We start from the raw sequence: 12,422 nt of genomic DNA, 5'->3' as shown, positions 1-12,422 counted from the left end.
TGAGTCTGTCACAAAGGTTAGGGATTCGGTGATTTTGTGTGACCTCTGCGATTTCAGCCCCAGGTGGCGGAGCTCCGGTTTCCGTGATTTACTATTCATTGCCCACATCCTGTGACTTTTACTAAAAATACCTACATCACATAAAACTTAAGTCTATACATGTCTGCCATTTGTAACCCAGGCAAAATGTAAATAGTATTGCCAGAGAAGTGAGTGACACATTAACCCCTATGCTACTTACCCAACCCCTAACGTCAATGGTATTAAATCACTCACGTCTGAAGTTCTGCCTTTACTCAACAAGACACACACACACAGGCACTGGAGGAGTCAGGATTCAAGAATAGACAGATGTAATGTAGCGCAATATAAACTCTGAATCAAAGACTGTCAGATACCAACGCTATTCTCCAATCTATGCAAGTCTTGAAGTCTGCACCGAGTGCAAAGAGCACCTTGATCAAATGTAGTATTCATGACAAGGGACTCTTCATGCACTAAACAAAAGGACGACTTGACAAATCACAGACCAATGATACCACTCAGTTTCATTAGTTAGATGAAGCCAGGGTTCCAAACTGAGGACTGAGACCATCCAAAATTAAACAATTCAGAGAAGCTAGGGACTCTCTCCATGACTTGGCTTACTGACTCCAAATCTAGAAGCCACAGGCTGAGCCCAGATCAGGGAAACAAAAACCAGCTGAAACACAAGCTATTGTTGCTTCCTTCTCTTCTAGCCTTTAAAATTGAAGATCCAGAGTTCTACTCGCACTGTGGGTTTGTGAAGGAGGTAATAACATAAGAACAGCCATACTGGGTCAGACCAAAGGTCCATCTAGCCCAGTATCCTGTCTTCTGACAGTGGCCTATGCCAGGTGCCCCAGAGGGAATGAACAGAACAGGTAATCATCAAGTGATCCATCCCTTGTTGTTCATTCCCAGCTTCTTGCAAACAGAGGCTAGGGACACTTCACAGTATGGTTTTGCATCCCTGCCCATCCTGGCTAATAGCTATTGCTGGACCTATCCTCCCTGAACTTATCTAGTTCTTTTTTAAACCCTTTTATAGTCTTCGCCTTCACAACATCCTCTGGCAAAAAGAGTTCCACAGGTTGACTGCATGCTCTGTGAAGAAATACTTCCTTTTGTTTGTTTTAAACCTGCTGCCTACTCATTTCATTTGGTGGCCCCTAGTTCTTGCATTATGAGGAGTAAATAACACTTCCTTATTTACTTTCTCCACACCAGTCATGATTTTATAGACTTCTATCATATCCTCCCTTAGTTATCTCTTTCCCAAGCTGAAAAGTCCCAGTCTCATAATTAATCTCTCCTCATATGGAAGCTGTTCTATACCCTTAATCATTTTTGTTGTCCTTTTCTGAACCTTTTCCAAGTCCAATACATCTTTTTCGAGATGGGGCAACCATATCTGCATGCAGTATTCAAGATGTGAGCATACCACAGATTTATATAGAGGCAATATGATATTTTTGTCTTATTATCTATCCCTTTCTTAATGATTCCCAACGTTCTGTTTGTTTTTGACTGCCGCTGCACATTGAGTGGATGTTTTCAGAGAACTATCCAAAATGACTCCAAGATCTCTTTCTTGAGTGGAAACAGCTAATTTAGACCTCATTTTATATGTATAGTTGAGATTATGTTTTCCAATGTGCTTTACTTTGCATTTATCAACATTGGGAGACAGTTTGTTTGCATCAAAATGATACCAAGAGTAAAATCCTGAAGACAGGACCAGCTAAAGTCAGAACTGTCAATATCTGGTGTCCTGCACTCCTATCCAGCCAATTGGCATCAAAAGAACATGTTTTAACTTATTTAAAACTTCTTAACAGCCTAGGTGCTGAAAAAGCAGTAAATTGCTAAAAGGGTAGATTACTATGCAAGATAAGCTACAAAAGCAAAGTAAGGCCTAATTAGTAGACTGGAGACTTGAGTGTGTTAATATGTTTTACCTACAAGCTTCTCATTTTGTGTTTGAGGAGTTAACACACACAGTACACATGTGCTTTCATTTCATAAGATCTTTGCACATTTTTCCTGTATTTTATGAGCTTGTAACTCCCACACACATACACACACACCAGATTTCCTTCAAACAGAATAAGGTGGCTAGAGTTTTCAATACAAAAGCAGGATACCAAATGCTGCCAGCTCCTCAAACCCCCAGTGCACTCATGAATAAAGCACAGACTAGATCAGTGGTCACCACCCAGTCGATTGCAATTGACTAGTCGATCCTGGAGACTCTCCCAGTATATCACGATGGCTAGAAGTCGGGTGGTGTAGTGGGGCTGCCACTGAGGCAGGCCCCCTGCCTGCCCCGGCCCCACACCACTCTCGGAAGAGGTCAGCACACCCAGGAGTCTCCGCACGCTGCTCCCACAAGCACTGCCCCCACAGCTCCCAATGGCCGGTAATGGGGCACTACCGCCAATGGGATCGGAGGAGGAGGTGCTGGCAGAGAGGGGCAGCGTGCAGAGCCACGTGACCCTCCCTTCCCCCACATCCCGGGCCGCAGGGGCGCGTTGGCCCCTTCCAGGAGCGGCATGGGACCGTGGCAGGCAGGGAGCCTGCCTTAGCCCACTGCACCGCAGACCGGGAGCTGCCCGAGGTGAGTGCCGCCTGGTGGGAGCCCACATCCCAACCCCCCTCCCAGAGCCAGCACCCCACACCCACTCCTGCCCCTCAACACTCTGCCCCAGGCCGGAGGACCCTCCTACACCCAAACTCCCTCCCATAGCTTGAACCCCTCATCCCCTCCTGCACCCCAACCCCCTGCCCCAGGCTCAGCCTGGAGCCCCCTCCAACACTGCAAACCCCTCGGCTCCAGCCCGCACACCCTCTCAAACCCCAACCACCCAGCCTGGTGAAAGTGACTGAGGGTGGGGGAGAGCGATCAAAGGGTGGAGTGAGCAGGGCAAGGCTTTGGAAAAGGGGCAGGGACTCAGGGAATGGGCAGGGTAGATCCTGGGTTGCCCTCACATTCAAAAAGTCATCTTGGGTATAAAAAGGTTGGAGACCACTGGACTAGATAAACAGACCTCATGCAAGGGCATTTTTGTTCAGTGATGTCAGGTCAAAGAGATTTGTACTTGTATGGACAAGTTGAGTTTCAGAGCATTAAATACACATTCCTCCCCTTCTGGAGGAAGCCAATTACTCACTTTGTTAGCCCTGCCTCTTTCACAGTTTTTTGCCAAACCTGTATCTTCTGCTCTCGTTGACTCAGTGCCTTCTGGTATGCATGTGGCAGCCCCCCAGGTGTTTCTGTCGTGTCTCCTTCCATCTCAAAAGGAATGACAAATGTATAAAACTCATTGGGGGGTAAGAGTCGGAAGACACTGGCATCACTGTTCTCTTTGCACACCAGCATTGGACTGTCCCAGTAGTTAGGCACTGTAGCCAGGCCCATCCGGGCCATGTGGTCCTCAAGCATTGGGTAATGGGTGTGATAAGGGGCAAAAGTTACTGCTTGGTTACCCAAGAGAATGAGAGGGTGTGTAGGCGTGAGAATGTTGAAGGTGCAGCCTGTCGTAGATGAGATAGACAAACGGTGGCAGATGCCAATGACTTTGACATTATCACAGCTGTGGAGGTGAATGGCTGTCTGCACAGGGCCCAGGACAAAAGTGCTATTCCTGCACTTCTCAATGGTCACAGATCTGAAAGAGAGAAAGGTTGCAGTAAGCCAGGATCCCCAAGAACAGGACAAGGCCATACACTGTTCAAGTGGGGTTGCCATGTCTAATGGGAACCAGGAAATACCAATGCAACCCACCCGAAGAGGTTTCACTGAATTCCAGGAGAATGTAAACTCACCGTAAAGGAGAGAGCAGATATATGAAGGACTCATTGCAGCGATGGATCTTCACATGAGCACCCACCAGGGTATCCGAGCTCTTGGCCAGCGTCTGTTTGTAGACTTGGCTCATTACCACCATGCGGTGAACCTCAGGGACCACATGGGCATTGCACGCAATCTTTGCTCTCTTGGTTGTTCCTTCAACTGCAAGGCAAAAGTTACACACATTAGCACAAAAAAAGTCTGAACATATTTCCTAAGCAGGCGGACCATGACATCACATTTCACCAGGCAGCCACAGAGTAAATATCCTATCAAAAAAACAAAGTCATCCTGATGCTTGGGATTTAGATCCCAACTCTCTTTGTAAAATTCCTCCTGAACATCAGGGCTCTTTCTGCCAAACTGAGATTTACAGCAGTTTGCAGATTTTCACCACTGTGCTGATGAAATAGGAGCATGTCTGTTCCAATGTATTCTTACCAAGTGGTGTGCTCCCTGTAGGTATACAGCCCTCAGGGCACTTGTTACCACAGGATGTTCTTCCATTCTTACTGATGGAATGGATTAAGACTAGTTTTCTCTCCCTCTGAAAACCTATAATTGCATGTTAAATGAGATCAGGAGTCTTCATTCTGACTCCCACAGACAGAAGTTCATAGATAGTTTAGGTACATCAACATATGCTGCGGTCACACCTTGCAGCTGCAGTGCAAATACTTCCACAGACTGCCTTCTGCGACCTTGGGCAAGTCACTTAATCTACACTGTGCCTCAATTCCCATCTGTCAAATGGGAGTAATAATACTGACCCACCTCAGAGGGATGTTTAAAAGTAAATCCATTAATGTTTGTGAGGCACTCAGATACAACAGTGACTGAGGCCATGGAAGTACCTGAACAGCTAGAGAGCCACCCCATTTATCTGTTAATCCCCACTTAGGAACAGAAAAGTAGTAACACTAGTCAGGTCTGAATTACATTGACAGAGCTATATGGAGCAGCCGATACAGCAATTCCACCTAACCCTGGGTTTAGCCTGTGCAATCAATCATTTGCTTTCTTGGGCATTAACATTCACTATGCAGGAGAATGCACCTTCCAAACAAATGAGTCTTTAAGAATAAGAAAGCCTGCTAGCAACAGCCAATATACACCACACAGGATCTGGATATCAACTTGAAGTGGGGAAGGGGGACACATGCAAGCTAGAGAACACAGAAGGAATAATGAGTGTTAAATAGGAGAGTTTGGAAACAGAAGGATAAGGCATTTTGCATGAACAGCTCTTTCAGCTGTGAACTCCCCCTTCTCTCCTGTAAAGAAGAGGACAGGCAAAAGAGCACCAATGCCCACAAACCAGACTCCTGATCCACCGGAACAGAGGAGAGTGGAAAGTTGATCCTAAAACTAAAGAGCAAAGCCAAGGCTTTCAAATACCTTGTTGCGCCCATGCAAGTTTCTTCCCAGACTTGAGGCAGGCAGACGTCCCAAATGGGCTCCCAGTCAGGCAGGCCCTCAGCCAGGCCTCTAGCTTGGGGAAAGAGAAGGCTTTGGAAATCTTCGAGTAGCCGTTCTTCGCATGCAAGGGCTGCCAGAGAGCAAGCTCATGAAGAGGATGGACAGTCCTGGTTTTGTTCACGGTCCCCTCAATGAGAAAGCTGAGAGCTCGAACAGCTTCAGGGGAGACCAAGCTACTGTGAGTGGAATGGGAAGAGGCCGTGAGCTGGTCCGGGTCCAGTAGCAGTTCCAGCAGATCCAACAGGTGGTTCTGCACAAACGCTTGGTGGGTGTAATCATTCCAGTTCTTAGAAATCAAAACAAAAACAAACAGAGGAGCTCTTACCAGGCTGAGACACTTTCCTAATGCACTATCCATTGCATCCTGCTCAGATCCCACCCACAGCAGCTCTAAAAGGAGAAAGCAGTAGACGCAGAATACACTCCTTCCCCCAAACCCCATTGATTCTGCAGGCCTTCTCTTACCCCCACAACAGACTCCCCCAGCAAATAAAGGACATTGGATCCACTAGCCACCTTCAGAGTGGAAGAGGTTCAGTAGTTCTACTTGCTGTGGCCATGACCAACCTGTCACTGTATTAGTTAGAGTGAGAGAAGGAAATGGATTCCCACTCCACTCTTCATGAAAAGGTTCAGCACATAGGTGCTTGGAAACGAGGGCTGGAATGAACTGTAACAAACACCTGACAGTCTAAGCCTCCATGAAGGCAATTATGGTTCCTATTGAACCTGGATGCTCAGAATAGATGCAATCAAGTACTAACTCAGGAGTTGTGGGAAAAACCTCAGATAGTCCATTATGAGGAAAAATCTCATTAAATATTCATCTCAAAGGATCATTATAGTTCAAGTGCTGATGGTCTCCATAGCAAGGGAAGACCAGAATATGAGACAGCCAATGATGAAAACTCTAACAGACATCAGCTTATGCTGGACAGGCCTCACTGGACCACACCAAAGAGGTACAGTCACCTGGAGTGCCCATTCCAGATACCTAGAAAGTTAGCGGCAAGTAGGTGCATTTCCTCAATGGTTTACAAAAGGATAACCCCAAGGACTATAATCCCCCACCCTGCGGGGGAATGAAGCTTCTGAAATAGATATGGCAGATCCATTATCTACTCATGAAGTTACACAAGATGGGCCAGTCTAGTTTTGAACTTGAACTGCAGTTAACAAAAATCATCCGCTATAGAATGATGCTGAATGCCCTGAACAGTATGTGTAAAGAGAAGCATTCAGCACAAAGCCCTGGATAAGCACTTCCCCCTCTTGTCTATTATAAGTCTTTGTGTTTAAAGTCCACTAACCCCTATTTTTAGTTTCAGATGCTCTTAAGTTGCAGTTCAACAGTTCTTATAGAATCATAGAATAACAGGGTTGGAAGGGACCCCAGAAGGTCATCTAGTCCAACCCCCTGCTTGAAGCAGGACCAATTCCCAGTTAAATCATCCCAGCCAGGGCTTTGTCAAGCCTGACCTTAAAAACCTCTAAGGAAGGAGATTCTACCACCTCCCTAGGTAACGCATTCCAGTGTTTCACCACCCTCTTAGTGAAAAAGTTTTTCCTAATATCCAATCTAAACCTCCCCCACTGTAACTTGAGACCATTACTCCTCGTTCTGTCATCTGCTACCATTGAGAACAGTCTAGAGCCATCCTCTTTGGAACCCCCTTTCAGGTAGTTGAAAGCAGCTATCAAATCCCCCCTCATTCTTCTCTTCTGCAGGCTAAACAATCCCAGCTCCCTCAGCCTCTCCTCATAAGTCATGTGTTCTAGACCCCTAATCATTTTTGTTGCCCTTCGCTGGACTCTCTCCAATTTATCCACATCCTTCTTGTAGTGTGGAGCCCAAAACTGGACACAGTACTCCAGATGAGGCCTCACCAATGTCGAATAGAGGGGAACGATCACGTCCCTCGATCTGCTCGCTGTGCCCCTACTTATACATCCCAAATTGCCATTGGCCTTCTTGGCAACAAGGGCACACTGCTGACTCATATCCAGCTTCTTGTCCACTGTCACCCCTAGGTCCTTTTCCGCAGAACTGCTGCCTAGCCATTCGGTCCCTAGTCTGTAGCGGTGCATTGGATTCTTCCATCCTAAGTGCAGGACCCTGCACTTATCCTTATTGAACCTCATCAGATTTCTTTTGGCCCAATCCTCCAATTTGTCTAGGTCCTTCTATATCCTATCCCTCCCCTCCAGCGTATCTACCACTCCTCCCAGTTTAGTATCATCCACAAATTTGCTGAGAGTGCAATCCACACCATCCTCCAGATCATTTATGAAGATATTGAACAAAACCGGCCCCAGGACCGACCCTTGGGGCACTCCACTTGATACCGGCTGCCAACTAGACAGTTGTTGTTCCATGTGACACTACAACATGCATGGTATTGATGTCACACCCCTGACAAAATCCTGCTGACCCTGGCAACTGGCCTTTTTTCAAGGTGTGGGTCAGCTCAGTGTCTCTATTGTGCTGCTGTCAGTTTGTAATTCACTTTCGAACATGGTAGTGCAGCAGGCCTGGCTTACCTGGCTAACTTCAGATACTTCTGAATGTGAGATACAAGACTTAGTCAAATATAATCAAATGTAGGTGGTTAACTAATCTATTTCTCTGACTCCCAGCTTTGTGTAACTTATTCAGAAATTGCTCTAAGAATGGTTACCCTAGAAGCCTGAACATGTAATTATGGAGGAGCAGCCTCTGAAATAAATGAACATTTTCTGCTTTGTTACACTCCTCTAATTTAAAGGGCAAAGATTTTGGGGGGAAATTTTAAAAAATATCACAGATTGAGACTGGATGTGAAAGTTCAGTCTGCTGCAAGTTTTTATGGGCAAGTTAGATTTTTCAAAATTAATGTTACAGTGACCATCTAATTCATTACTTAGCTCAATTGACTAAGTGCACCCTAGGTGCATACATAAGTCTTGGGCAGGAGTTCACTTCCCCCACAAAGCAGATCTGCTCCCCACCCCACTTTAAGGTGAAGGTTTTGCAGCCCCTCCCTCACAGTAACCTCTGTGGGGACAGGGTTACAAACAATACCTTATTTTGACAGGTGGATTTTCCAGTCAGGTTGGCAGACTGAGATTTGTCCGTGGGACTTGGCCACTCTTCTCCAATCAGAGATGTCCGCAAGGAAACCTTGTTTAGCTGCTGAATGTACAAGAACAGCAGGAACTGCAGAGAGTCTACTGACAGCTGGCCGAGAGGGGAACACAATATTAACACATACCAGAACATGACCAATGCATGCAATAATTCAACCAAAGAGCCTATTCTTTTAGAACGTAGACAACAGGGTATCTACAATATCATAACTGATTGTGGCTCCCCTTCACAAATAGGTATGTGCTGTTACTATCAGCTATTAACAATCCTCAAGAAAGCTGTAGTTTACAGACACACCCAGAAATTAGGTTTATGGGCTTGACAAGTGCTTGCTTGGTTTCTACATGGTTTCTGTTTCCATTTCCTTGTTTTTAATTATACACCCCTCCTTAACCACATTACAGGAATGCAAAAAGCTCAGCCTCTCTCACTGTCTACATCACAATATTTGCCACTGCACATGCCATTGGTAACCTTGGGAAGACCCTCATTCTCAAACCTTTTTTCCACTTTCCCACAATTTCCTAAAAACACTTCTCCTTAGGCTCAATATGCATAGTTTGGGACACCATCAAACAAAAGCACTAGGCCCTCCAACAAAAAATGGCCATTATCAAGTGTCAAATTAAAAAAAAAAACACACACACACACAATTAAGTGTAGTCTTTAATGAGTGTTAGAATGGTTTTCAAATGGATATAGTTTTTCACCCTCTAGCTCAAATGGCTGATCTGTGTTCAAATCGTGCCCCCTAAATGCTGTACATTTCAAAGATCAGTGTGCAAAAACATGGTTATAACAAACCTGTTTTGCAATCTTGACTACAGCAAGTGCTACCAAAGGTCCACTAGATAATAGCACATAGACTTTGTGAATGAACACAAGACGGAGAGGGCCAGTGCAAATAATGAATGGACAGCTACTCATGGACTAGGGAGCTTGCTGTTTAAGCTCAATTGATTTCAGGACTATCACATGGATCTTTTATATGTGCACTCCTTAGCATGCCTCTTTGCACCACACACGTAATGCTGTTCTCTGACAAACTCAATTTCAGAAGACCACTGGCTTTTCCAGTACAGACCAGAGGAAGTGAGGTCAGGTTCCTCCCACAAGAACGAGCCTTGATCCAGACCCTTCCACCAGGGCCACAATCAATAAATGCTGAAAGTGTTTAAAGTTTATCAAAAAGTGTGGAAAGAGTTATTTAACAGTGACATGCAAAGGAAAACTATTGGACTTGTGCCTCAGGGGATGGGGAGAGAGAGGGGACGGGACCTTCTTTAAAAAAGAAAAAACAGCCCAAACTTTTTGTATCCAAAGGAGGACAAAAGCTTTCTTCTGCTTTCCGCCATGCCCCATTACAAATTCAGGTCCTGTCTAGTATTACAATGATTAGAGAATAAGCAAAATGACATTGCAAGAGGCAAGAAAAAGAGGAGTGGATTTTTAATTAGACTGTTTAAATCTCGTTTCTGATATGACCAACTAACACGTTAAAGGATAACTTTTCTGAATGGTCCCACCCTTTGTGGCGGAACATACATTCTGAGACCTTTTTTTTCTTCCCCCTTTTCCCTACAAGTCAGCCAGCAAAACCAGGGGAAAAATAGCTGAAAATCCTGATAAAGTGAAACAGAGAAAAAAATGTAGATGTTCAAATCTATTTTATACATCATAAACCAGCAAAAAAGGACTAGTCTAATTTAAATTGTCTGCAGGTCACCTTTACAGAAGTCTCCTTTGTGCACCTCTTCCCATGTTGTGTAGAAAAACAGTAGGATGTTAGGAACAAACCAGACTTGGGATTTCTCTGCTTTTGAGGGTTTAAGCAAGACCCTGTTATTTTTTATGTCAAATGTTTTACTTTAGAAAAGTGTCTATTGATTATACCAACCATATGTAATCTTGCTGAACAGCATTTGTTCTGTAATCATAGAATCATAGAATATCAGGGTTGGAAGGGCCCTCAGGAGGTCATCTAGTTCAAGCCCCTGCTCAAAGCAGGTCCTAATGCTACCTGTAATGCTACCTTGTCTTTTAAAGTGGAAAAGTAGCAATGTGACTCTGAAGGGCAGATCTGATTACTGGTATTTACCCCAGTCAAACAGAAAACAACAACTAACAACTTGAATGGTAGCGTGATCTGCATTCACAGGCACAGTTAGCAGAATGATTAGGGCTTCACTGCCATGAAGAGTGTGAGAAAAAGGCTGCTGGAAATGTGGTTGTACAACACTTTAGATCAAAAGGCTGGACGTGATCCCAAATGACTGTGCATGAGTAGCAAAAGGACCTAATCATACAACCTTGACTGGCACAGCCCATGCTCTAATGCCTAAAACTGTTCACCAGAGAAAGATTACAACATTATATTTCATGCCTTATTCCTCTGCTTCTCTAATTCCTCTTCTGACTTGCAGCTGGACACCACCTCTGCCCATTCCAGATGTTCCTCTGGAGTCCGTTCCACTAGACTGCCAAATATCTCAAAGTAGAGCCAGGCCAAATCCTTGGCTAACTGCAGCTTCCCACAGGCAATGTGCCGCCACATAGGCCAGAAAAGGCGTGGATAACAGCCCTCACTGGCCCGCGTCCGGACATACGTGGACATCTTCCGGAGATAGTGCATGCTGAACTTGGATGGAGGGGGGATCTGCAAAGCCCCCACTATGAAGGGTTCTGTTTTCACCCAGAGGTGCACCATAGACTGATCCATTTTAACCAGCTCTGGGAACTCCACATCTAGGGTTGAACTGCCTTCCCTGCAGATCTGACAAACAAAACAAAACACCAGACATTGATCCGAAAACACTCAGCTTCATTTGCGCCAAGGCCAGAGTGAGCTCTTTGGGGCAAGGGCCAGCATTTTGCCCCTGGTTTGTACAGCACCTAGTGCAGGGGGCCTGGGCCAGGCTTGGGACTCACAAGCCCAACCAGACCACAAACGACCAACAGCGGAACCATGCTTGGAAAGCCTCTGCTACAAGGGGCAACCCGACATAGCACGTGTTTCATAACCCACTCCTACAGACCCAGGAGCTCCGGCCTGCTGGGGGGAGCCATGAGCGCTACAAAGGAAGGCCAGGCCGCCCCCGGCGCCCAGAGGCGGGTCTGAGGCGAGAATGAGTCCCCCGCCCCCCCGGGAAGCCGGCCCGGGTGAGAAGGCTCCCTGCACCCCGCGGCAGGAAGCCTGGGCGCGGCCGGCCTGCGAGCCCCAGGAGGGGCTGCACTGGGGGCGGTAGCTGGCCGGGCGAGCTCCAGGACCGCCTGCCCCAGGGCCGACACCAACCCCGGCCACCGCGCCCCGAGCCCGCGTTCACCTGCGCGGGCCGCGCCTGCCCCTAAGCAGGGCCAGGGTGCTCCGCTCCCGCCCCAGCCGCACGTAGCAACCACGCGTGCGCACTGAGCTGCCGCGGTTGGCAGACCAGCGAGACGTTACCTAGGCAGATCCCACCTACACCATCGAGCCATTGGCTAGACGTGCCCCGCCCAGGCCCCTTCCGGACCACCGGCAGGACAGGCTCCATCCCATAGACCCCTAAGCCGCACGTGCCTTCTATTCTTCCTCATGGGCTGGCCGCTGCTGCAGGCAAAGTAACGGCTCAGAGGCCCCGTACGATAAACGTCCGACCGAGCTGCAGCCAGCCTGGCCTCTCGCGCTGCTCCGCCCCCTGATTTACATATGACCGTTATCAGTGATTGGCATGACCCCAGTACCAGAGCACTGCGGGGGGAGGAAGAGAGGGCGGTTTACACAAGCTCCCCAGGACATAGCCTGCAGCACAGACTGGTCTTTTGCTGGAACTTAAGCGCCTGCGCTAGCCTTCAGAGTAGCGAGGTTCTGATTGGTGCGTTTGAGGAGCGTGGAGGCGAGAGTATTGTTCGCTCCGTGATTGGCCGGGAGGCACGGGCAGCCTGTGATTGGCTATCACCCGGAGC

General features: G+C 46.9%; 1 protein-coding gene across 6 annotated transcripts in view; it reads right to left on the bottom strand.

Annotated features, from left to right (window-relative positions):
- The window catches only part of TBCCD1 (TBCC domain containing 1), a 26,906-nt gene extending 14,592 nt beyond the window's left edge, over nucleotides 1-12,314 (bottom strand). For 3 of the 6 annotated variants that reach the window (XR_012669921.1, XR_007358307.2, XR_007358308.2), the window contains exons 1-5: nucleotides 10,864-11,271; nucleotides 8,415-8,570; nucleotides 5,273-5,639; nucleotides 3,850-4,036; nucleotides 3,195-3,692 (exon numbers count right to left, since the gene is read on the bottom strand). Coding sequence is in view for 3 of the 6 variants with exons in the window: in XM_048862963.2 (XP_048718920.2) it covers nucleotides 3,195-3,692; nucleotides 3,850-4,036; nucleotides 5,273-5,639; nucleotides 8,415-8,570; nucleotides 10,864-11,199 (1,544 nt within the window). In the remaining 3 variants the exon portion in view is untranslated. The other 3 variants (XM_048862963.2, XM_048862965.2, XM_048862964.2) reach the window with 3 other exon arrangements.
- Between the last annotated feature and the right edge of the window lie 108 nt (nucleotides 12,315-12,422).

Source organism: Caretta caretta, chromosome 9, assembly GCF_965140235.1.
Source record: "Caretta caretta isolate rCarCar2 chromosome 9, rCarCar1.hap1, whole genome shotgun sequence".
Lineage (NCBI taxonomy): Eukaryota > Metazoa > Chordata > Testudines > Cheloniidae > Caretta > Caretta caretta.
The sequence above is the reverse complement of the archived record's forward strand: the minus strand, read 5'-3'. Positions and strand labels throughout refer to the sequence as shown.